Source organism: Corapipo altera, unplaced genomic scaffold (assembly GCF_003945725.1).
Source record: "Corapipo altera isolate COAL_440 unplaced genomic scaffold, ASM394572v1 1, whole genome shotgun sequence".
Lineage (NCBI taxonomy): Eukaryota > Metazoa > Chordata > Aves > Passeriformes > Pipridae > Corapipo > Corapipo altera.
In genome coordinates, this window is record NW_020884873.1 from 6542376 (window position 1) to 6569212 (window position 26837).

At 41.8% G+C, this 26837-nt stretch overlaps 1 protein-coding gene across 1 annotated transcript in view; it reads left to right on the forward strand.

Moving 5' to 3' along the window:
• The first annotated feature begins 2038 nt into the window (after positions 1-2038).
• The window catches only part of NINJ2 (ninjurin 2), a 47824-nt gene continuing 23025 nt past the window's right edge, over positions 2039-26837 (forward strand). The window contains exon 1 of the mRNA XM_027668562.1: positions 2039-2150. Coding sequence (XP_027524363.1) covers positions 2124-2150 — 27 coding nt within the window. The 5' untranslated portion in view covers positions 2039-2123. The remainder of the gene's footprint in view (positions 2151-26837) is intronic.

The following is a 26837-nucleotide window of genomic DNA, read 5'->3' on the forward strand; positions in this document are numbered from 1 at the left end:
AACCTGGTTTGACTGAAATACCTACAAGGACACAAACCGTAAGTTTTGGCTGTTTTCTCTAGTTATTCTGAGGACACAGTAAAAGATTACTACTCTTTGCAATACCTCTCTGGAGAGTATGTTAAAAAAAAAATAAAGTTCCTAGCATAGCATTTAGATATACTAAGAAGAAAAATAGTTTTTAAAAAGGCACATTGTTCTGTATCACACAGTCCTGTCTGAAATTTGTGCATTGGTGATATTTATTTATCTGCTAAATAAAATCATGGATACTTCATTCCTGTCTGATCACTAGAAAATATTTTGTAGCTGTTTTCATGCTTATGTCACGTATAGAAACTCAAAAAACTTTGACCAGCCTTCATAGGTTGTTTGCTGGAAGCCTTTTCACAAAGGACTTGTACAACATGAAGTCCTTTTAACTCCCAGGAGTGCCTCAATAAACACAGTGGGCACCCACCCAGTGTAAATAATCTATTAATAAACAATTTACAAATTGATCAACCATAACATCTTTTTATAGACTAAAAAATGTAAATAGAAACAGGTAATTATCTGCATTAACATCTGTGCAATAGTATACTCACAGAGAGTTTTTAGTTAACATACAGGTTCCCATCAGGAAAGCAAGTCAACAAGAGCAGCAGATGGCTGCATTTTGGGTTAAATGCTCCTTAAAAAAAAAAAAAAAAAAAAGGTAAAAGCCAACAGGTGTAGAAGAGCAGCAATGAGTAGCCTCTTTCCGCTCACCTCCACTTCTCTGTAGAATTCAAACACTCACTTCAGTGATAGCAAGACACAGGGATCTTAATTTTCATTCAAAAGTAGGAACCTTGATGGTGGCTTTTGTTTGTAGAATCAGCCTCATGGTCCCTGATTGGCATTCAGCCTTAGGCCAAATCCTAAGGATGAAATGAGCTGTATCCTAGCCCTGTTTTCCTGCATACTGCTAGCCCAGTCCCTAAACATATCTCACTGCTTCATCTATAAGTTAAAAAAAAAAAAAAAAAGCTGTTTAAGAGGAATGCCGAGAGGTAGAGAGGCTAAATTCATCAGTGCTTTGAAATGAACTTGTAGAACTAAGCACTGGTATTTTCACTGCAAAATGAGGCGTTTTGCTGGGAAGCATCAATGCAACAGGATCGTCTACTGACAGACTTGTCAGCACTTTTAGGCAGGCTGGAGTATAGGAACATGCATTTGTCTGAACTGTTTAAACAGAATATATTACTTACCATAAATTTTCTATGCTACTGTAACTACAGAAATTCTCCTTCAAAAGCCAGACATGGCCACCTGATCTGCAGGTAGTACGGAATAGCAGTTTCTCTAAAATCTAGAGAATTGTTTCTGATTTTTCTGCCTGAGGAATCCACCTAGCAATAACAGCAACATATTTTTCTACACTGTGACTTGATTCTGGCTGCACACGTTTCCATTCCAGCGTCATTCATAGTTGTTTTCAACTTCAGCAAAAAGCAGGATTCAGTTTCAGCTGAGACCAGACATATCAAATTCAACTGAAAAAAAAAAGTGTTGGGGAGGGGAAAGGAAGGGCATTTTGGCTGGGGAGAAAAACAAGAAAAAGGGACTGTAAAAAAGGCAAAGTGTAAACTTTCTCTGAGATGTAACAGTATCTTTGCTGCGGCAGTAACAAAAAGCAGGCACAACTTTGTGGACCTCATCTCTTCATCCCTTAGTTTTCCATCCGTACGCTCCACTGTGCGCTGGCAGGAGACGGAGAGATTGGGATCGCTGCTGTGGCCGCAGAGCCCATGCCAGGAACCTCTTGGTACACTGGCTGCATCACCACGTCCCTGCCCAAGTGAGCTCATGGGGCTCAGCTGGGCTCGCCGAGGTAGCACAGACGTGTAATGAACACAACTGTCATGGAAAGTCTAAGAGGGGCACTTGTTCCAGGGGCCGCCCGGACAATGAAGAATTGGCGTGCCACCCCCGCTCTCGCCCCCCAGCCGATGCCAAGGCGGGCGGCCGCCGGCAGATGAATAGCAGGTCTGTTCCAGCAGCTGCACGTCCTGGTCCAGTGGGGAGAGAGTCTCCGGGAGCACGGAGTGCTCCGCTCCCTGCTCCGTCTGCAGAGGGAGAGACCTGGGGACAAAAGGATGGCCTCGGAAGGGGAGAACATTCAAGTGAGTCCATCTTGGGGAAATACCCATGGGAGGGAGAAGTGGGAGGGAAGATCCCCAGTCTGGGGGAAATATCTACTGCTCCTGTCATTTGCTCCTCAGCTTTGACAGCCAATTTCCCTTGAAAGCTCAGTTCTGCTTTTTTCCGCTGTTCCCCTTTGAAGAAAAACTAGTGGCAGGATCTCTGTTGTGTTCTGCCAAGAGCAGTTACAAGTCTTTTTCAAAAAGAAATGAAGGTAAGAAGGGGGATATTACTAAAAAGAGATGTTTTTTGGGGAAGGAGGGGCAGCAGGGAAAGAAATTAGCCTTCAGCTCTCAGGAGGAGGCAGCACATACTCTACAAGCTGCAAAAATCTGATCTGCTCCGCATCTCACAAAGCCTTTCTCTGTTTGGCAGAAAGTGCTCTCAATCTGGAGAGGAGGAAAAGAAATAAATACAGCAAATACTGGGGGACTGCAGAGGCCAGGATTTCCTATGTAGGGTTTATAGAGAAACACAACTTCTTGGTGAAGCTCTTTCAGTTCTCTATCTTCCTATTCTGAGTGTTCGTGTTTTTTAAGAAGGGTGTTTCTTGTGCTCGGCATGTGTTCTCATAAAGGGCAACTACCCAAGGGTTTGGAAAAAAGAAACTGCTAGAGATGAAATGGAATCAAAAGCCCAGATCACAAACACCCATCAAACCTCAGAAGTTCAAATCCAGATCTGCACTTCAGACAACTGTGGAGAAGGGAAGAATACAAAGCATTGCCTAGGGTACAGCTTCCAGCCCTGAATAGGCTGGCGTCGGGGTCCAAATTTTGCAGCCAATTTTTTGGTCTGGAATGGTCTCAGCCATCCTTAGACTTGACAGTGGGCAATTCTGTCTGGGGGCATGATTTTTATTTCTTCGGCCTGTGTCAAAGCAATTAAAATGGAAAGATTTGTGTCCTTGGAAATAATCAGGATGATTGTCCTTAACTAGATAGAAGGACTAAGACTCCCCAAATCTGCAGAATGTATCTCCACTGAATGTGAGGTGCAGAGCAGTTTTTGAAGACCTGGGAAAACTATGCTCAATAAGAGACACGATAAGTGAGGAAGATGCACAAGTAGCTGTGACAGTTGGTAAACACGTACTCTATTTAGGACTGAGAAAGAGAGAGTTTAGTCTTTCCTAGAACTAAATAATAAGGGGGAAAACATAGAAATCAGCAAGCCAGGAACTGGGGGCAAAGGGCAAAGAGGTCAAGAAAATTATGCTAAATAAAAAGTCAAATTAACTGCTTGTATGTTAAATCATACACCCAATGGAAAGTTTCAGGTCTATTGTGGATTTGAAATCCAGGTTCCATAGACGAAAAAATCAGCTTCACTGATTAAAATTCTTGTAAACTTCTGAAAAATCCAGGGTTTTTGTCTTTCAACCTATCTTGAGGTTAAGCAAAGAGCCAAAAGTGATCCTCAGCGTCTTCAGTCTTTACAATACTCAAAAAATAAGTCCAGAAAGTCAAAGGTTCCTTGGGTTGCAAAACTGAAAGGAGTATACCTGTCTGTTTCTAGAACAGGAAGGTGTGAAGTATTTCCATCCGCCTCTACTCAGGTTGCCACAAAAATAAACACTCTACAAAGATTTCCTTCGTGACACCTTACAGGGAAGCCACCAGGCAGTACAAAATGTAGGTGAACACACACAGATCCTCACATGCTTATAATACACAGTGCTAGCAGGGGAGGGAAAGAGTCTTACATACTGTGTCACATATGATGGATGCAACCCCTTAACCAAACTAACAGCAGTTTGGTTCAGGCTCTGAAGGATGTGAAGGAATAAGCTGTAAATGGATGAAGGACTCATCTGGTTTCAATCTGCTTTCTGAAAACCCACAAAGAAGCAGAGTTGACCCAGTGAGCATCGATGCGTATGATCTTGGAACACCAATCATGCGACTAACACATGAATAGCAGGTGGCTTTTCCAAGACTCATTTATCAAGGAACAAAGAAAGTTGTGGGTACAAGGAGTCTCATGCATACCTTTACTATCACATTTAATTTGACTACAAGCCAGCCACTTTATTCCATAAATAAGACAACCTGAGCGAGCCTTCTTTGAGCTGCTGGCTAAGCAGCCTGGCTGCATGGCAGTGACCTCCCCTTGCACTCTCAAGTTTGCTCCTCAAAGCAGAGAAACCTTTTACCAGCAGCATATCTTTGGTAAGTAATTGATATTGCACATAATCTTGTAGAATGGTAAGTTTGATTTGTGCCTTGGTAACCTTGATTTTTTTCTCGGTAACTTTGACTTGTGCCTTGGTAGTTTTGAATCATTGTTCAGATGATTGTGCTGCACAGTAGCAGAGTGAACCTCGCCATCGAACTTAGCTAAGTCACACTTTTACAACATCATATTAAAACCACTTTCGCAAATATCTCTGATGGTGACTCGTTAAGGGATCTAAATCACCCATTCATGACAAACTGGCATAGTTGGCAGGGTCTGAATCAGGATTTGCAAGCAGAGGGTCCTGGCAATGAGGCGACTTGACCAGTGAGAGGTGAGGGGAGGAGTGATCAGCGGCAGAGAAAAAAAAAAGTTTTTCAGTTGAAAGTACATTTAAAAACCTCTTCTGGGTCCCTGCTCTGAGCAGTGAATGCAGAGCAGGTGTCTTCTCGGAAGTTTCCAGCTGTGGGCTTATGAAGAGCTTGTGGGAATGTGCACTGCATGCTCTGGGGTGGTAAAGTATGACTCACTCCTCCTCAAAGAGCTCCTGGATGGCGTAGCAGAAACAGTCATGAAAGTTAACTATGACCCAATACAGAAGTAGGAATTTTTGTTTATAGGGAAAGGGTCCTGTGCCTGAAGTAGCTGCAGAGTACCTACAAGCATTTCTTATACAACATTTACATGGCCCAGCTGGACAGGTAACTACAGAATTAAAACAATGTAAACCCCTGGCCTCATGCAGGAGAGAGCTAGAAAAGGCAATCAAGATTTAAGAGGGCTCTTAAGAGGACTGATCAGTCCCCAACAATTTTTGCTTATTCTGAAGCATGAGAACAGGAGCTCACTCAGCAAAATTGAAAGCCTCTGTAACAGGAGACACTCCCTCATCCAGCGTGACATCAGCCTGTGGAATTTGCCATCTCCTGGAGCAGGTTAGAAGGTCAAATATTGGAGCAAGCATTGAGAAGAGGTCAGGAGGTCCAGTAACAATATTTACAGTTATGCAAGCTAAAAAAGGTACCTTCAAATCCCATAAGCTAATAGCAGGATAAAAATAAATATGCTTTTCAGTTCCCTAACGGCAATGGCACAATTGCTGACCAGACTACAAGTGGTATTTGCATTAGAGAAGTTATACACCAGCTCTCCATAAATGAGACCCAGGACTGCTTCCTAGCAGCAAGAGGTATCTCAGACTAATCCACTTTCTCCCTTACAAAAATTCTCTTGTTCTGTGTGTTTCAAAGAGGTCTTTTTTCCCATTCTGACTTCTAGGAAGACCAGTAAAACCTCGATGTGTGCACAGAGAGATGCTAGAAGGAAATTGTGCTGAAATGGAAAAAAAGCCACAGGGCTGTAGAGCAGCCTCACCAGATCTGTGCCAGCCAGTCAAGTGCTAAGAAAATATGTAAACTGGAATGAAACTATTTTAATTAAAAATAGTAATTTACCTATTAAAAGATGAAACTTTGACATTAATTAATTTGAATGATGCATTTTTCTCACCAGACATCTCTATCTGTGGCTTCTAAGTGAAACTTTCACCTTCCTCTATTAAACACCTGCCATTGATGAGAAGCCAGGCAGAGACCAGCAGAAGAGATACTACAGAGTACATCCTGAGATAGCTGGGATCAGAAAAATACTTTTGGGATAGAAACAAATAAAACAACCTAACAAGATCCCATCACCACTTTCCTTTTACTTTGGGAAACAAAGGTTTATAAATTATAAGTATGGCATTGATAGAAACACTCTGGCTGATTTATCTGCACTTCTTTATGCTACTATTCCCACTGACTCTTCCCTCCAACCCATTCATAGAGATTTGCAGTGGGGGAGAGAGGAGGAGGGAGCCATAGAGGATGGTTCTTTTCAGCAGCAAAATACCTGTTAAATCTGTTTAGCTGTGTACCTCAGCTGCTGCAGTTCACGATCTGGCATCTTAACACAACCCTGTTTCATTGGTGATTTAAACCAACGTGCCAGACTTTGAATGGGAGCGACTGAGACAACATCCGCTCCACCACTCCCACCACAGCAGCAGTAACCAGGGGAAAGTCTGTGGACAGCTGAACTCAGTAACACTCACACATATTGCCACAGCTAAGTCTGTCAGAGCCCCAGATGAATATTGCAGAACAGAGCAAAGATTGAGGCTGATATTAAGTGGTTCTACAGTTTTATCAGGTTTATATTTTTATGTTTTCCTATTCATGAATGGGTGTTATGTTCTGTACAAACGGCCGTAAGGGATGTGCGCCGGACGAAATGTCATCCATATTCGGATTGCAAAAGAGACTATATATTGTATGTTGTGTCTTTCTTTTTATAGTTTCTTACTCTCTGGATAAAAAAAAAATTTACAATCCTCTGGGATAAGAAGCAGAAGTAATACCGCACCATTTAGGGAATCATTCGTACTTCAAAAGTAAAAAGAGTAAACAGCTAAAATAATCATTCTGGAAAACAGACCCTACACTGAAATTTTTTGGCAGAAGCTGCTTGGTGAATACCTTGAATGGAAAATACATCTGTGGAAATAAAGACAGGTTTGCAAGCAACTTGCAAGGAAAAAAGATTTTAAATAATTGCATAATTTACTTCCAGTGCTCAGTTTTTGACCAGATCTCCAGCAGGCAGATTTTAGACAGGCAGATAAATAGAGTTAGCTTCAGGCGTAACCGTGTGGACTTTTCCAAAATGCCCATAAAACAGTTGGAAAGTTCCCCTTACCACTGTAAATTCCATCTCCCACATCCCACTTTCAGTGTAGACCTGATGAGGGGATACGAGGAGCGTGTTCACAACTGGGTTAGACTTTCGGTTTTTCGGGGGGTTTTTTTGTGGCTTTAACTTGTGCCTCAAGGTTATGATGCACTGTACAAGTTCCTGATTTGGGCATGTATTTGCCTGTTTCTGCAGCAACAGCTAGCTCATACTTTCTAGTGCTCTAGGACCTCTACTGTCCTTCAGTAATTTCCTAGAATGGTGGCAGTCTCATATGACCAGCGAAGCAATGTCCCTGCCCCAGTGGGCTTCAATAGAGTTATTTGAGTTCTGTAGTCTGGGCTTGGATAGTCTACACCAAGAGAGAGAAAGAACCTTTCAGGAAAAAAGCCTAAAATGCTTTAGAAAAATCCATTCCTGTGACACCCCTGTATGATATGTAATACAACTCAGTCATCAAGAGTCTGAGGAGCTTATCTCACTTTTTTTAGTTTGTTTTTAACTAAACTAACTCAGTCACTACAGCCCTTCCAACAGGATTCCACTCCCCACTCCCAGCGGTGCACTCCATCCCCTTTGCTATTCACTTGACCCTGACAAAGCTGGTTCAGAGACCTAAGCTCAAAGCAAACTAATCACTTTTTGGCAGAGTCAATGTTCTGGTTTGCTGTCCTGCAGTGGTTCCTGGGAATATCAGACCATGCCAATGACTGGGACTTCATGGCCATGAGAGCATGCAGAGGCAACAGAATCTCTGCTTTCAGTGGCAACCACCTCTCACTTCAGAGCAGTAATCCTAAATCTGTGTGTAACCAACAGAAGCAGAGAAGGCCCTAACAGTAGCAATGATTGCTCCCACTGCAAGATTTCGGGCTGCTTTAGAGTAAAGCCTTTACAGGGTCACCTAGAGGCTTGGGCAGAGAGATTCGCTGTGCCCTAGATGGTCAAAAGACAGGTGTGAAATAGGTTCTCACACTTAGGAGCAAGAGTGATCCTATGCTTTTCTCCCCCAGCTGCAGGGACTTGTAAGTCTGTGTAGCATTACCTGTGTTGCTCCCAGAAACCAGCAGCACTCACAGTAGAAGACAGACAAGTATGACCACAGCATGCTGAGAAGAAGCAGACTGTTTCTTACAGCCAGTGCTAATCAGTCCTCTGTTATACAGTCAGATGTGGCATTTCTGCTGTTCCCTATACGTTCCTTTCCCACTTAGGGTGAGTGTTTGCTCATGCCCCTTTCCAAACATGGGGATAGTATTTTTCATCTTGAGGAACTGAACCCCAGGTTTTAAGGTATCTGGGTAAAGTGAGGTACATGTGGAGTTAAATATACTCTTGGAGTTAGTCCATGGAAATCAGCATCCTTACACCAGCGGTTGAGCTGGTCTCTCACACTCCATCTCATTGAGGGGCAGTAAAAGACAAGTATCAATGTCTTTCTGAGGGAAGGAGCCTGGTATTATGTTGTACACTGGACATGTCTGATAACCACAACACAGCCAGAGTTCAGGTCACAGCTGGGAGCAAGACCCAGGAGGTTTAGGTTCTCCCTAAGTGGGTAGGAAGGGGGTGACGTGGCACAGGACCAAGGTGACAGGATGGTGCCTGCGCAGCACAAGGGGTTGAGGGGTCACTCATGCCCCACTGAGAGTGACAGCAGGTCAGCATGGCTACACCCTGTTTGGAGGACAAGGTCAGCCAGTAGCCACACCAAACCATCCTGAGGTAACCCTCCTGCTGCCCCTGTGCTGCACCACCACCTTGGCCTGGCCTGCTCATCAGCCACCAGTGGGACTTCCCTTGTTCCACCACCTCCTCCTCAGCCACAACCTTCAGGGGCACCATCTCTTGCCATGTACCCGTTTCACACATTGAGATACAGATACATCTCACTCACACTTGCACCTTGCAGATTTGAGAGCACAAGGAGTGGATTATAATGAGTAATCATAAACCTGGTTAGGTCGTGGCAACACACTGTTCTTCTGGCCGGCCAACAGTAAAACCTCCCACTGGCACATCTTTGTGAATGGGAGTCCTCTGCAACATGAAATACCTGTTAAACAACACCTAAATAAATTTTTACATCTTTTGACAAGCAGTCCCCCCTCCCTCAGCTTCGTTCCAGCCTGTGGTTGAGAGCTGAACCATGCACCTGCTTCTCTCCACCCTCAGCTGACTCACAGGTCATCTCTACTCGTTTGGCTTCCACTAAAAGTGGAAGCCTTCAGTCCAAGTCACCATTTCTCAGCTCTTCCTGTAAAATATGTAATAATTTGTTATGTTTCACACAGAAGTGTGAGCTTCTCCAAGTACAAGAGGGCAAATGGGCATTTTCACTGCCATTTCCCCATCCTTGGCTTGTGAGTCAAATGTTTATAAAACTGCCTCTGAGAAAAGGCAATACAAGAAATGAGCTCTACTACTGTAATCTAGACTGCCTCGGGTATGTAAACACACAAGAGACATTTGAATTGGACACCAGAATGAGGGAAGAGCCCATGTGCAGATGCTGCAAGATTCACATCACCAGTTACCATACACCTTGACACACTCCTTTGAACTAGGCAAGCTGTAATTCCTTGTCAAATTACACGAATCAGATATGTGACTCTGTAATTACAGCTGTGAAAACCATTATACTCAGGATCTTAGAACTTTCTAGCCAAAATAACCCTTGGGGAAGAAATTTCTCGTGAAGCTGCTTGGGTCAAGGTTCAGTGAGTGCTGGAAATTCTTGGGGAATCCTGCTGGCAGGTTTAGAGAAATGAGAACAAGAAAAAGAGATGATGTACTGGTTTGTGGACTGTTTGGGCTTTCTTTTTTTTTCTTCTTTATCCCCCCCCCCCCCCCCCCCGGATTTATTCTTATTTGCTGGAGTTTTCTCTTGCAGTCATGTATCTCCAAATAATATTTTGTGACATTTAAAAAAAGACCCAGATTCACCACAGACCTTCATTATGTGAGAAAAACAACTGCTCCTACCAATCTAAGAAGAACCAAAGGGCAGCCGACCGTTATTCTGCAAACTATGTTCTACTAAAGGAATGTTTCTGCAGAAAATAATGACATAGCAATACACTACTAGAACTTGTGTGAGAACCAAGTTCTGCTGCCCCTAATTCTCCAAGCATGTTATAAATATCAGTGAATTGAATTTCACAATCTCTACGTGGAGCAAGAGGTGTTTTCCTGCCTGTTTTACAGATATTAAATCAAGGCAGAGACAGCTAAATGACCACTGATGTACCCCAGATCACATAGGTAGAAAGTGACAGAAGAAGGAAGGAAGGACTGAGCATCTCTGGATGGGTGGATTGATTTTTAATCCATTATATTTTGAAGAAATCATTAAAGACTGATTTAGTCATCAGAGACCACTCTGTTACTTCACAAAATGTAAAGAAGAGCATTAACTGAAGCTGTCAATAAGAGACCACACACAGTTCCTTCCCTGCTGAATGTTAACTTCAGCATCAATTTGGGAACAAATTTTGACACACTTTGAAGAGCTTAGGCACACAGCTGTGTTTGCACCTCTTTCTTGGTGGAGCCAGTCATCCTCAACCACCTTGGTGTAGGACACAAACCCCAAAGCCAAAGTGAAACAAGCTAAACCACGTTACACACAAATTCTGACTCAGAATGACCATAGAGGCTCTTGATGCAACTCTTCAACTTGAACTTTGCACCTCCTTCTGGCTGAATCAAGATGAAATGTTCCTGCATGTCCCTGTGTGATTTCAGGCTGTGGCCACACGTTTTTTGCTGACTGAAGCTGAAGCAGGGAGGTCTGTCCTCATGACCACCATCAGTTATTATTACTGCCTCAATGCAACTGCTCGAAGTAATCACTCCATCAAGACCGTCTGGGCTAGGAAACCTCCATTATTGAGTGTCTAAGCTAACCTAGATCATTGTGAAAGAACTTGTTTAGGGAATATGTCTGGACAGAGACAGAAATAGCAGCTCCTTTAGAGAGGCCTTCACCCATCTTATTGCAATGGGATAATTGTTTGGATCCTTGTATATTTCTTGGCTAGTTATGTTAGCTGAAGATCTAGTTATCCTGTGATTATCAGAAAACCATGAGATATACAATCTGAGTTCTTCTTAGTTGCAAAAAATAAGAACAACTATCAAATACAAATACAACAAAAACTATTCCTGCATAATGTAAGCATCCAGTAGTTTTTTTTCATCTTTTGCCCATGGTGATACTTTGACTGACAATCCACACTGATCAGAGAAACATCCAGCAAAAGAATAATATGTAACAAAAAAATATAATATGGTGCTGTTTTCTTTGAACAGAAACAGATTTGAACTCCATCTTCATCTTCATGTACTAGATTCTTGGGAGCTGACTCTGGACCAATTCCTTAGCCAGCCCCCGTTTTTGGCATGTGGTTGTGAAAAGGTTGCCGAAGGGAGTTGTGTCAAAGGGCTTTTACTTTGCTCTTAATGGCTCCACATACAGTCTGAAGGAATCTGAAGCGCTCACGAAATGTGGTTTCCCCTCTGGTGTTTGCTGTTCAGCTGGCTCAGCAGCTCAACCATTTAAAACCATTGTGAGTGGATTTAGCACTTGTGAAATAATGCTGGCCTATTCACATCCAGAGAGGGATGGGCAAAGTCCACCAGTACAACAAAAGCCCCTCTTACCTCCTTCTCACATGAGGAGCCAGGGTGCAATGGACTTTGAGGGAGAAAACTACTCATACACAGGTGCAGCTACACAGATCTTGCAGGCAAGAGTTACGGGCCTATCGAAATAAAAAAAGTTAATGTACATTCAGAAGAAGCAATGTCTTCAGCATCCCAGAAGTAGGAAAAAAAGAAAAAAAGGAAGAAGAAAAAATCGCAACAAAGAAGCACACCAAAACCAATTTATCTGAGTATAGGGAGCAAATCATGAAGGAGAGAAAAAAAAAAGATGAACACAGTACCAGAAGAGAACTCCGGTGGGTTGTGTTTCACAAAATGACAGACTATGCTAGTAAGCCAAATGGGGAGAACAGATATAGAGAACTGAGTGTCCTGGAGGTCTCTGTCCCCAGAACCCAGAAAAGACGGAGCTCCTGACTTCACCCAGTCCAAGCTAAGTATAGCAAGAGGTGTTTTTCGTCTCTGAGCTGATTTAATGCTCAGCTATTCTGCTGAGACCATGGAAAAAAGGAGATAACCAAAGCCATCTCTGATGTGGACAGCGTTGCAGGCACGCTGTAGATCCGTATCTTTGAGCATAGATTTGAACTCGGGACCAAGCTCAGACAGGCAACTCAAGAGCAGATGGCAACAGGTGTTGGTGGCTAACAATTTAATTAGCTTTTGGTTAGTGATGTTGAGTTGAGTAGCCCTCTGATTCATTTCCAAACCCCTCTGCACTACCTTCAGCCACAAGCCTCCAGCCATCACCCTGAGTTACTGAACCGGGTCAGTCTTATGGGGGTCACTTTTTCGGGCCATGGCAAAATGGCAGTTCTCTTATGGGTCCCCGGGTGGGGGAATGGGCTCAGGATTCAAATGTAGGCCACTGTGGTGGTGAACTCAGGTGTTTACAGCCAGGGTGGAGCAGGGTCGGGCTAAAGCGCTTCCTCTTGCCTCACTCACACCATGTACAAACAGGGACATTATATCTCCTGTGGGAGCAACTGGCTCAGATGCTTGGCCAGCTGCAGAGAAAGGTGTCCCTGTAGTTACCAACAGCAAAGAATAGCTAAAAAATAAAAAGATGAGTCGCTCTGTGGCTGCAGATGATAACAATACATTCCTCTTTGTTCTGCTCCAAAAGCAATTTTTTTCTTCCTCTGTTCCCCTCCCTGTTTTTTCCTATCTGATGAGAACTTGTTTCTCAACTAGGACCCCAGTCAGTCGGTTATTGGTGTGCCTAACATAATTTTTGTATTCCTCCCATTTTTTTGTTTTATATATTATTAAATGACTTATGAAAAGTAAAGTTCAGCCAACTGAACCTCAAAGGAGTTATGCAAGAGTGAGTAGCACTGAGCTTTACCACAAACCCTGTACATCAAACATGCGTGTCCATGGATTGATAAATATGTTTATGAAGTACATGGTGGGTATAAACTGATGGAAATACGGCTGGAGGATACTGTTCCCAGTGGCCATCCTGACATCAGAAGACACTGTCTCTGCTCATATTCTTGACCTCTATGAGAATTGAGGGACAGTATTTAGGCAAGTAACTCCTCCAGTTCTATCAGTCAATTCCGTACAGATGATACATTTGTACTCTGCACACTGACAAAGTACTTCTTCACTTGTTATCATCAACTCAGTGGGTGTAATTGTAAGGCTGATTCAGCAGAAATGAGAGCAATTCTTGTGGGAAGTTTGTGTCAGGACCAGCAAAATACACAGGGTAAGAGAAGGTTGTGATTTACTGATCATAATCTTCGTATGGAAAGATCTATGTCCTTTAAAGGCTCTGTTCTCCTTCTGGTGCACTGTGAAGGGCAGGCAGGACTCTGTGGCTCCTCCTGGTTGGGCTGCAGATAATATTTTGTCGACCCAAAATTGTGAGAATATTGTATTTGTTACAAAGCAACATTCAGTCTCCCTTTTGCCCAAGGCACACATATTACATACACAATCAACCCTAACATGTTGATACATGTGAGCAGAGGGAAATTCACATTCTGTACTCAAGTGCTGCAGAAGCTGAGGTGCTGGGATGATGTATGAAATTGAGGTAGGGAGGGCAGAAGATAGATTACAAGGCAAAAGGTCTTCAAAAGGCTCAAAGAAAACAAGATTGTTTGTTGCCAGGGTCAAGAACTGAGTAAAACAATTGTAATGATTACACTAAATATTTATCTCCCTGTCAGGTAGAAATAAATATATATTAAGAGTCACTGGTCATAATAATCATATTATTAGATGGAAAGATGTTTCTTTTGCCCACCTTCCCTGGTCATGTCAGCAGCAGCACTAAATAGAGTATCAGAGTGCCCAAATAGAATATGAGGAACTGTGAATAAGAAAAAAAAAGAGGCAAACTGGCATATCTTTTTGTTGGGTTTCGTTTTGTTTTCAGGAAAGAAAAAAAAAAAGGCTGTAGTGAGCATACAGAAAATTACCACAAAACCCCAGAACTACTGCACAGCATGTAGTTGTGCAACAGTAAAGCTGAGCTGCTCCAACAGGGCTGAGCTGTGCTGGGGAAGGCAGAAACCAAGCAAGAAGTGTGATCAGAAGTGAGTAAGCTATAGGGATAAACTCCTCTGTCACTTTGTGCTAGGTGTGTGTGTTTCAATGCACAACTAAAATGGGAGCTAATATGACCTGTTTCTCTGAGCCCATGCCAAGTAAAGACCATCTCAACTGCTCTCCAAACACAGGCATCCAGTGCCTACTCTACCCCACATGGTCCAGGGTTTTTCTTCCCCCTCCCTAACTCTTTCATCCCTCCTCAAACATTCAGGAGTTTTTTTGGACACAGCTTTTTGGCAACCCCTTTGTAAGAATCCAGCTCTGGTACACAACGTGTTCTGAGTGAACTCCACTTGAAATCCAGGGCATTTGTTCTGCATCACTGGTTCCCACTTCTTTTGTCCCTTGGTCATCTTGGAGGGAGAAACTACAGGTTAAACACTAGATACAGCGACAAAGGAATCATAAGAAACTTCAGGTCCTGCAAGATTTTGTTTCCCACCACAGAAATTTCCCACGTTTGGCAGCTGAATGTGAACATCTTTTTCAGAACAAGACTATATTTGTAGAATCTGGGCATTCAATTGTCAGAGAAATGGTTATTCTGCTTTAACCTCCTCCCATTTCTATTCTGGCCCCGAGGTATTTGCTTCCCCAATAGAGTCTCCTAGGAAGGCCTCATTTGCTACACCCCTTCCCAGAGGTCTCTCAAAGCAACATCTACTCAGGAGATCTCTGAAAAACACAACTGGGGATTTGGGCCTCCCTTTAATTTCTGCCATGCTGTACTATAGCTCCTCATTATAGAGTTAGGTCTTAAAGGTCCTTTGTCTCTGCAGGGTTGAAAGTTGCTGACTGAATGTCTGGGTCCAATTTTCCACCAGTCTTCCTTTAACTGGCCATTCTCAGCTATGCAAAGTGCTTGCATAATGCTACAGGATCATTCAATCTTATTTTACATTTTGAACATGTTTTGCAAAGGGGTTAATGAGAAAACAAAACACAACCTGAATAATAAGTCACCAGAAAAAAAATACTACCCTAATCCTTTAATATAGAGCCTGAACAGCAGTTCTTTTCACAGAGGGAAGAGGGCTGACGTTTTTTCTAATCTGAGAATGCAATTCCCAGGGACAGTGTATGAGAAAACAGCAGTAATCTACAGAACACCCAGGAACAGTTGTTGAAAGATTCCCAGGGTGTTACTTTTGGCAGGACACCACGTTCCAATAAAACCCACTGAAAACACTAGCCTAACAACAATAATAATAATATTTCACACAGATGAAGTGTCTTTTATCTGAGGGTCACAAAAGGCTTCTGCAAGAGAGGAATAAGCTCCTTGAAGAGGGGTAAATGAAATCGGTGATCTGTAGCTGTTGCCACTGATTCACTGATTTAGAAGGTGGGTGATTGTGTACAGAGTGTGAGAGGGTACAGAGAAAAGAGTTCACATGTATTGACAAGTTTAGGAGCATTCCTTATAGTGAACTTACACAGACATTGTAACGCATTTTTTAATGTTTTCAGTAAATCAACTGCTGACATTCCACATACACAGTTAGAGCACCTGTACACAAACCAGGTAACCAGAGATTACGCTGTGCAAATACACAAAGCACTGGGTGAGTTCGTTCACAGATACTTGACTCTAATGTGAAATTCCATATACCATGCTTCAATTCCTTCTTGGCATGCTCTTGTATGTTTTCTGAGTCTAGTCTGGACTTTAAAAAATATATATATAACCGTATATAAGTATAAGAAAAATTATGGACTAGAAGTAAGAGACTGGGGTAGGCTGCTTGTGAATGACTGGAAGTTTTGGATCCAGACTTTCACTTTGTACTGTGAGTCCATTCCTGCAGGGGAACCATTCCATAGTGTGGCTACCTTTCACAAAACCTGAAGTTCTGCATCACTCTGGGCCACATACAAATCTCAGGCTATATTTCATATACCATACTGTAAGATGTTGCTTGTGGTGTTGTAGTGGCAGAACTTGCAGTGGAAATGCAGCTTCTACTGCATCATTAACAGCTTTTATGGCTGAATTGGATTGCTTATGACTTTTTGGCACAAGTATATCATCAAATGTTGTTGCCTTGACCTTACCTAAGCGACCTTAAGAGGACAACATCTATTGAGATAAGTGGTCCCTTCCCTCGGGGTCTCTCAGTGTATACATCACACAAGGATCACATCTTGCTCTTTGTAGCCATTTCCAGAGTCATCATCTCTCTTATTTCCCAGCCCAGCAATCTCCTCAGACAGCAAAAGCTGTTGAGAAGTCATTGTCTATGTCTGGAGCACGCAGACACATGAAACTCCTACTCACTGTTCACATGGAGGGGGAATTATGTGAAACAAGTCATGTTTCCTCTGTGTCATAAGGATAAAAACAATAGCAACAGAGGTTTAGTCAAGACATCCCTGGTCTAAGGCAATGACTAACAACCAGAAAGATTAGATATCACAATGGTCTAATAGCCTGCTGTTCCCAAAAGGGGGAAGCCCTGCTCCACTTTAGCCTATGACCCTTTGCTCCCTCCTTATCTCCTGCTCCCAGAGACACATCCCACCTTGTCCTTGTGCTGGCATTTGCCAAACCCTTCTCACAGACAATTCAGCTCATTAAAGCCACAGAAAATGGTCTTTTTTTTTTTTTTTTTTTTTTTTTTTTTTAATTTAGCTTAGCTTAATGAGCTGGACTGGCTCAGAACAGGGTCTCAGGGAAGCCAGAATAAAAGGGAGCACAAGACTCATAGCAGGAGCAATTGGTCTGGACTCTTAGGGACTCTTAGGTATAGCTAAGAGTCCAGAGCAAATGGTCACACCCATAGCTACAAGGTGTGACCCTCAGTCATGCAGAAGATACTCTATTGATGGTAGTTTCACTTTTTCTTGTAGGTGACCATAGCTCCTTTCTGAGATAATTCAGTCAAGTCAGGAAGAGGATTAGCAGAATAATTGGTGTAATTCAGAAGTTGTATTTGGCTACAAATGCAGAAGAGAGAATAATTCTGGCCTCTAAGAGCTGTACCATACAATACCACAGAAGAATGAAGAGGGGCAATTAGAACTGATGACACACAACTGGAATAGCCTTTATGGGTTGAACATACCATGACAGCAAGGCATCACAGCCACCAAGAGCTGCATAATGCTTTACTCACTATCAGATATACCCACATGGCTTCCCTCTGACTTGAAACAGCAACTATCACTAGGCCAAAACATACAGAAGCTCACCAAGCATCATGAGTCACTGCAGCATTCAAGTCCATTTTCTCTGTCCAGTTTTGCTTGCCTTAGGCCTGGAGGGTACCTTGTCAGAATCCTAAAAGAAGCTTCAGTGCCACCACTACTGGAGTGTCTTTGCCCCCCCCCTCCCCCAACAGCGTGTGCACTTGTTCCTTTTGGCACTCAGCTTCTGTCCAGAGATGAGAGGTGTATAACTGCTGTTGTTAGACACAGGTTAAAAGCTTACAAACCGGTCTCGGCAGCTGTATTTGGAAGCCAACTCCTGAGAAAGTGAACTGCTCCCATCTTTTCAGATTTTGGTTTTGAATGGCCCTATAGTTACGGTCAGAGATTAGAGAGGTTTTTGTGGTGTTAAAAGAATGTTTTGGAATTGCTGGTCCAGCCATCTGCCCTCAAAACTTAGCAGATGACTCACTAGCACTCACCTCCATTTGTCACCAAGCTAAAACTTTTATCTCCTCGGCTTCTTGTGAAGTTCCACTCCGTATCCTTTCAGAAGCAGAGCCTGTTCTAATATGAAAGAACAAACAACGTGGGAAGTGCAACCCAGAGTTCAAGTTTTCCAGAGCTCTCGTGTTAAATTCCGGCTGAGCTAACGTGCACGTATTCATAGAGGCATTTGCACACATAAATCACAGCTTGCTTACATCTGGCACACGCAAAGAGCACACTGCTTGGCACGCTGTTTAAATGTGCTGCAGCTACTGGACTGCATCAGGCCTGCAGATAATTTTAAAGAAGTTCCTTTGTAGTCAGAAGACACAAAACCTTGCTGAGTATTTTGCTGATATTCTTCACGTATCAGGCTCACTGTTGCCTACCATTTCCTAATGAAGCTTCTGCAGCTTTGCATCTGTGGGATTGTCAAAAAGGGTTTTTTCGCTCTTGGGAGGTAGGAAAGGTATTTCCATATCCCAAATGTTATTTGTTTACCTTGCACAGGTTTGAGGCAGTACTTACAAGTGATCACAATTTGACCGAGCTTCAATGTCAAGTAAAGCAGCTATCTAAAGCAGCAAGTGCCATCTTACCCAGACTGAATAGTTTATTGCAGTGTTACAGAAGCAGCTCACCATTTTGCTTACATATTCAGCCCTAAATATAAAAGATATAGCCAGGGAAATTCAAGCTAAAAATACCAATCTGGTGCCACACCCAGATTACTTTTACTACCTTGTACCAGAATAAGTGCATATCAAGTGAATTTTTCAGAGCGGTTTGTGAAAAATTCCTTAGTCAGTACAACATCGGCCATAGCTCTTTCAACTATAATTTTTTTTCCCCTGCAAGTGGGTCAAATTCCTTCTGGGTCCTAAATGATAGCTTTTGAGAAAGGAATATTTCTTTCATTCTTAACCTGTAAATTTCCAATCTGGTCACAACTGTTTTTGAGTTATGCAAGTCCAGATCTGTACTTCTTTCATAATTATCTACCATGGTAACGAAGAGGGCAGCACCATGTCTGGTCCCTCAAGCTCTGTACTTGTGCCAAAGATAACCAGTTATACTGGCATAATTAATTTTGATGCATTAATAGCACAACAGTTTTTGTATTCACCAGCCAGAATATTTGCCAGTAGGATTCAGCAAATGCAATTTAACAAAGTCCTTTCCTCTGTTAAGAAGAACCATCCCTGAGTTTAGAGAACAGGGGAGGAATCTTCATTTAGGGATTAATCATCACTTTTTAACTCCTGCAAAATTCACACTCCAGGCTCTGATTTAGTTATACATGATAACTGTGGCTTGCTAATTAAGAAAAACATAGGTATGAGCCTCCTTCTTTTAGGTTTTTAAACTGCTGATTTAAAACTTCTCTCAGTGTGAGAAGCATTTCTAAATATCCAAAGTGTGATGTAGCAAGGACATTTGCATCTCCAGCCAAACCCACAAAGGCTGGAAAGAAAGGCATGATTTACATTTAATACCTCCACCTATAACCTGGAGGACATCTGGAACTCTTCAACTCCAACCTCCACTCTATGAGAAAGGGACTTCTCCCCATGGTTACAAAGCAGATTCCCATTTTGACTTTATTTGTTGTCACTGAGGGAAGCTTTAGCTTGAAATTATAAATTCCCTTCTCTGACTTGTATATGAGACAAAGCAAGAAGTATTCCAGAGACATATGAAGCTGGTACTTACAAGGCCTTCCTGAACTCTTTTAAAATTTTGTCCTGGTCTTTCACTTGAGTTCCTAACAGGTACCCTGCCTTTCAGTTCACACAGGTTTTCTACAAATACCGAGACACACTCTGCTTACTATGAACTGAGATGAAAATGGTTTCTCCCTCTTACTTAAGATAGACAAAAAAAGTACTTCAGTTTCTAACTCCAAAATAGATTTCAATGAGTCCTACTGAAAGAAGACAATTTACAAGGGTCAGTCTACCACATCTGCTGGATACTAGTCTAGTCCATGAATGGTGCGTGGCTACGGTGATAGCTCATCTTAGCTTGATTAAGACAACATTTCTTCTAATAACTTGTTATTAAGAAATATGTCATTAGCTTTGACTTCAGTATTCTGTAGAAATTTATTTTCCTGATTTTCTTCAGCCTCAACTGGATTTGATAGCAGTTCTGAATTACGAAATTTGATGCCAACTTTGACTCGGTTGCACCAATAGCCTTTTTCTTCCCCCAAAATTTTGTTCAGTGCTTGATGCTACCAAGCCTTGCTAATCCCTTTGTACCTGCAGAATTTCCTTGTAAAAAAGAAAAGAAAAAAATTAAAAGCACACGTGATCGTAGAAAGCACACGTGGCTGTACCAAATCCAAAGCTTTCAAGAATACTTGGCAGCATGGAAAACATTCAGAGATGTTGAGTAAGAGGAGATGGATGATAAGCCTGGAGGCAGTGGCAGCATGGGCACAGGAGTACAGCATGAGCAGGGGCAGGCCTGGAGGCAGCCATTAGGCAAATAAGGTGCACGCAGCCGAGTCCCCATCCTGAGGGGTTCCACAGGGAGCCACGTGATGCTTTTCCGATTGACTTTGATGAAGGGATGCTGAAAGTAGATAGTTAAATCATTTCAGCTGAGGCATCCTCAAGACACAGTAAACATTCACAGAGGAATGGTCGACTCCTTCTGTGTCCTCAGTGTCGAGACGCAACAACTCGCTGACCGAAAACTCGTTCTAAAGATGATTGTGGTATGTAGGGGTGACCTGGGTGGGGGGAAACAGTGGTGGGGCAGCAGCAACTTTTCTACTCAGGAACTTTCAAACACATCTGTAAGACCTGCACATTACATAACCTCCTGCCACGGTAGAAGAAACAGTTTGGGGGGGTCTTTGGAATGGAAAGAAGGGAATAGAATGAAAGCCATTTGTACTGGACACTACTACTAGATTTCATTATGGTCTGTCTTTCTCTGGGATCCTGGATTCCCAAAGGAAAAGAATTTCCAGGAAGGTCCTTTATGTGCATTTCTCCAGGTAGCTGCAATAACTTCTTTCATATGGAGATGTCATTTCTGCAAGGCAGTGATTTCTCGGTCAATTCAAGGATATATCCCAGAGAGTACAGACTTGCAAGCTCTCCAGAAACACTAGGAAGTCCAAATGGGGCTGCTTGTTCATTTAACTGTCAAATATATAGCTGATGTAAGAAGTGCCTTCTCCATTTTCCTCTCCATTTCTAGGTGTACTCCAAGGGATTAAATGCAGTTTTAAAAGCACTTATTTAAAAGTACTGCTCTGCTTGCAGTAGTAGCCACCTCTTACCCTAGCTGTAGCTGGAAAAGCTGAGATCCACTGAAGTGATTTTGCTAACATTCCAGTGACCTGCCTATCCACAGGGACAGGGTATTTTTGATAGCAAGCCCTTAATTCTCCTTTCTGTAGATCCAGCTGGTCCACAGAGCCTGACATCATTTGACCACAAAATATAAGATGCTAACCACCAAATTTTTGCCAGAGCATAATTTCGTATCTGAACACATTAAAATTTCTTTTGGAATCAGAGTCCACTATATATGCTATTATTCATCAGTGGCATGCATTCAATGTCTCTATACAATCAGCCAGTAGGGGGTTTTTTTCTGTGGATATATTTGCCAAGATGAAAACCCAGAAAAAATTTAAACCATTTCCAATGTGTTTCCAATTCCTGGACTATGTTTTCTGAACCACATTGTTGAGTTGTGATGTAAATTAATGAATATTCTCCTGAGCAGCTGCTATTCAAACAGTTATTCTCCATTTTCTTTTTTGATTATGATCTGTAAACCATTGCATATGAGCATGATTAAGTGGGACTACACATATGGACAGTCTGGGTTCATTACAAAGCAAGTCAAATGGGCAGTTGTTTCTTCCTTTCTAGAATGATTTTATCATCTTTTTTGGAATGAAGAGTACTCTTCAAACAAAAAAAGTCCATCTTTTCAAATATATGCTGGTGTTGCTATGGCCAATTTGACAACTGTGACATATGCATATTTCACAGGAAATCTGGGGGTTTTCTGATTTTGTATTTTTTTCCCCTGGGCAGCTCAGTGTTCTGAAAGAGTTGCTGATGAAATATTGAATAAGCATTGTTAACATTTACTTCAGCAATATAACAGCTCAGCTATAATTTTTTGTCAGAATAAAATCTTGATATGGAACCATTTTCCACTGGAAAAAGACAGTTCTGATAAATCTGTTTGAAACTGTGTTGAGAACACCAAAATTTGTGAAAGTTTTCCACCTAAATGTTTCAGAATGAAACACCTAATCTTTTCACTTTGAAATAGCTCTTTATTTTATATTTGATTGTCCCGGTATTTAATGTTACAAAACATCTAAAATATTGTTGGAGTGGTTGAAACATTTTCTCTCAACATAATATAGATATTTTCCAGTTTAACTTTTCTTTGCCAGACAATTTTGAAGCACTTAGCACCATCCTTCCAGATCAGAACAAAATAAAGAGAATGTAACTAAATAATGAGTGCATATTACGCACTCTTCTCTGGATCCCAGCCACACAAGGTCTGGACCAGTTACAGCTTTCTGCTGAAAAGCTTGGCTCTTCACCTCAGGCTGCAGGGACTCAAATGCTCAACTTTGGACATTCTGCAGTTAAGATTTCAGTGTAAAAGCATTGGCTATCACAACACTATCTATCTATACTCACTGGATTCTGTAATTCTAGTACTGTAAAACCCACTGAGTGTGTGGTCTTAGTAAACACAGAGAAAATTCCAAACTCTGTAGCAAGATATCTTGAACAAACAATTTGCATCTATAATACACTGATTAGTAAAATAGAAGAGTTCAGATTTTATGAGGTTGTTGTGTAGAGGACTGAGATTTTCTGCATAAAATGTTTCCCTTTCTTGATCTTGAAAGACAGAGGAAGATCTTAAAGCAGTCAGTTATCTACCATGTAATTATTAATGATATGTAACTATTGGTTGAGATGCAAGTTTTTCCAGCTGAACAGTACAGTTTTAACTACACTACAAGAAATTCAGTGAAGGTTGCTAGGACATGTAATTGAGGTTGTTACAGGTAAATGCTGGCAAGAGTTGGATATTTACCAGCCAAAACCAGCTACAGCTCACACTGTTCCAACATATACTAAGAATCAACCCCCTTCTAATCTGTTCTCAAAAGGTTTATGTCTTCATAGAATGATTAGTAAGGGTTGGAACCCTCCCTACCATGCACAGGAACACCTTCCACTAGACCAGGTTATATCCAGCCTGGCCTTGAACACTTCCAGGGATGGGAAGTCCACAACTCCTCTGGGTAACATTTCCAGTGCCTCATTGCCCTTATAGTAAAGAATTTCTTCCAAATATCTCATTTAAACCTACCCTCCTTTACCTTAAGGCCATTCCCCCTTGCCCTATCACTGCATGCCCTTGTGAAAGGTCCCTCTTCAGTTCTTTTGTGGCCCTCTTTAGGTACTGGAAGGTGCTCTGAGGCCTCCCCAGAGCCTGCTCTTCTCCAGGCTGAACAACCCCAACTCTCTCAGCCTGTCTCCATAGGAGAGGAGCTCCAGCCCTGTGATTAACTTAGTTGCATCCTCTGAAGCCATCCAAACAGGTCAACACTTTTCTTGTGTTGGGGACCCCAGAACTCCAGGTGGAGTCTCACAAGAGCATTGATGCACGGCTTCAGCTGGCTTCAGCATAGAAAAGTGAAGCAGAGGATTGTTTAGGGTCAGGATTTGACTGATAGTGACCATATCTCTGCTGCTGTGTTTTTATGCAGATATCTCTGTAGATGTTTGTAATCTACAGTGTGGCAGGGCAGGCTCAGCTGCAGCACAGCAGCCAGATGGATTTTGCATGCTGAAGTCTGACTTCCAAAAGATGCCACTTGTACTGGTACGCAGTGGGCTCTCAAGTAGTTATTCAAATCTTCGTAATTCATCACTCTTTTCAATTTATGAAGAACTTATTATGTTCATGGAGCCACATTTATGACATTGCTCTGGTGTTCTTGGTTATTCACACACTTCAGCACTTCAGGTGCTGTTACACAGTTGTGTTCCCTTGTGGTAACCATGACAGGGAAAGACAAATCAAGGAGATCCTTCAGGTGGTTCAATATCCATCCAGCCCGTCATGCAACTGCAATAGCATTAGTATAGTTCCACAGCCTTTTCAAGGGACATAAACCTATTTAGGCTTTGCATAATCCTGCTGACAAACCATTTACACCTTTGGGCTTTCATTATAGCCAGGTGAATCAATCCAACAAAAGAAACTTCTGATGTCAGGACACAACCAGATCTGAATGATGCACTGCCTTTATTTAACTCCGCAATTTATTGTCTTTTAAAGCCATGTTGGATTATTTATAGAGAGGAAACCAATAAAAGATACAGCTATGTGGGAGAGATTTTAGAATGTGTGCTGTTCTCTGGCAGGAAGCTAAGCAAAATCAGAGAAGTCACTTAAGGGAAAATACAGCTTCCTTAAAAAAAAAAAAATCCAGTACTAAGAGAAATGTACTTTGTCATCATCGCATGGTAAGGTCCTTATAAGCACCCTTGGTTTTGGAATCTCTTAAATTTACGCTTTTTGGCATCAATATCCTGATCCTACAGAGCTGTTTGTACAAAGATGTTACACGGGCTACTTGATTAAATTCAAGAATTGACTAAGTCTAACTTTACCTGCAGTGTCATGGGTTGATAGAATAACTGCTATATCAGCACCAAAGCTGACTCAAGTTTACCAGTGTACAGCAATACATCTGAAAAGTTTAGGAAGAGAAACAGATACTTATGAGTCCTTGGGGATCACTGAATTATTCAGTGTCACCTTCTGTGTAAGGCTGATGCTGTATCACTTCCTTGCTTCTATACTGAATGCAGTAACTGGTATATGACTAGAGCACATAAAGGTGTCACATCTCGATTAAAAGATTTCAAAAGATGGAGAATTTACCCCCTTTCTTGCCAAGTTATCTTGCTGTCTTCATCTTCAATTTAAACTTACCTCAATTCAGCTTCCTGTTACGGGGGGGTTTATATACTTTCTCCAGCAATAATACCAAGTTGGTTTAATACCAGATACACTCCATGCTCCTTATTAAATCTGAATTAAGCTTTCTTTCAAATAGGATAGCTGGATCTCTTTCATTCACACTGGAAGGCATGTTTTAGTATTTTCATATTTTGTATGGCTTTTTTCTGTGTACTCTCCAGATTTTATGGGTTTCTCAGCTGTGAGCAAGTTTCTCATCTTAATGTGATATTAAACAATCTTATGAACACAGCTCTGCTCCCATCATCGCTGTAGGACTGCCATGTCCCACAGCAAGATCATGTTCAGCTCCATTTGCATTAGGATCCTTAAATCCATTTCTGAAACACTGCCTTCCAGTTGTATCATTCTTAGTGTTCATAAGCTGTATTTCACTTGTATTGTACCTAGCAATTAACAAAAAGACTAGCTACGAAAATGGTTACAGTAACCTTGATCTGTTATTTCATGCCATATCAATGCAAACTGGCCAGGCAAAGTTCCCTGGCATGTGACCATGCTGATTAGAATTGAATTACTCATACTGCTTAAACTGAGGCTGCTTTCACTTTGTGACACACAAAGTTAAATGAACTCCTCTTGCCTTCCCTGTCTCCACAAACAAATATGAATAAATTTTTGTTAAAAAGTATTAGTCTTAGTTGCTGCCTTAGCCATATTTGTAGCCTCATGGCCCCCATGCTGTCCATCATGGGCTGCCTCTTACATGTTCTATTCTCCAGGCCTACAAGGGTCTTTTGTAACACTTATTTTAAGCCTGCTTTGGGCTCAAGAGAAGGCACAGATAAAAATACTGAACTGCCTCAGCAGCAGTCAACAGGTCAATCCTAGTTTGGATGGTTCCAGCTCTAGCACTCAACATCTGTGCCAAATCCAGCTATAGCACCAACTAATTCTGGCCAACAGAGCACACCCCTGGGGCTGATAAAGAGCTGCAAAGGGCAACAAATCTGGCAGGGTATCTGATATCACAATGAATATTTTCAAATAATATTTTCTGAAAGAAAAAAAATAACGCCAAAGAATCCAAGCCTCACTTCACACCAGGTACAATATTGTCTAGCCCCTTTACTGCCCTGCTAGTTGAATCCATATCGAGCTTTCTCAATATTCACTCTCTGCTATCAAAGAAGCTGGGCCAGGATTATCCTGGTCATCTTGCTTTGCCTCTCTCTGAGTTAACTCTCCTCTAGACTCAAAAGTTTCCTTATTTCTCAAAGACTTATTACAAGTTAGCAAGAGAAAGCTGTGCACCTCATGCAGCTCTTCTGCTTATCTGGTGCTGTTTAGGCATGCTGGGGTTTAGTTTTTAAGCCTTTATGGTTGTTGTTTTTCATCTTTCATTGCTACTTGGGAGATTGGGAGGTACTTCTGCATTCCCATGATGCCTGATTACATCATCCTAATTCTTTCTAAACACAGAAGGGAACTATTGAGTATTTCTGCTGTTCCTGAATCATTAAGACTTTCACCATCTTCTGCTAAGCAAGTGAGATATACTACTGTTAGAAGTTATTTTATTGCTGTCATCCTTCAAAATGCCTTACTGTCCTTAGGCTGCAAGGTAGAGGTTTCTTTTGCTCCCTTTCAAGTCTTTCCCCTCTTTGTATTTCCACAGGCTCTAATTTACATAATTGCTGCCTCCTTCCTCTTTCTTCTCCTCTTCCCCATTTATCTGATATATTTTTAATAGCTGCCTTTACTTCCTCACTTATTAAGGAGGTGCCGCTAACCAAAGATGTCCTTATTCATGATTATGAAATTGTGGGTTTTAGTCATCTAGTAAACTTTCCTAGAACAATTTCCAGTTTTCATTCACATTT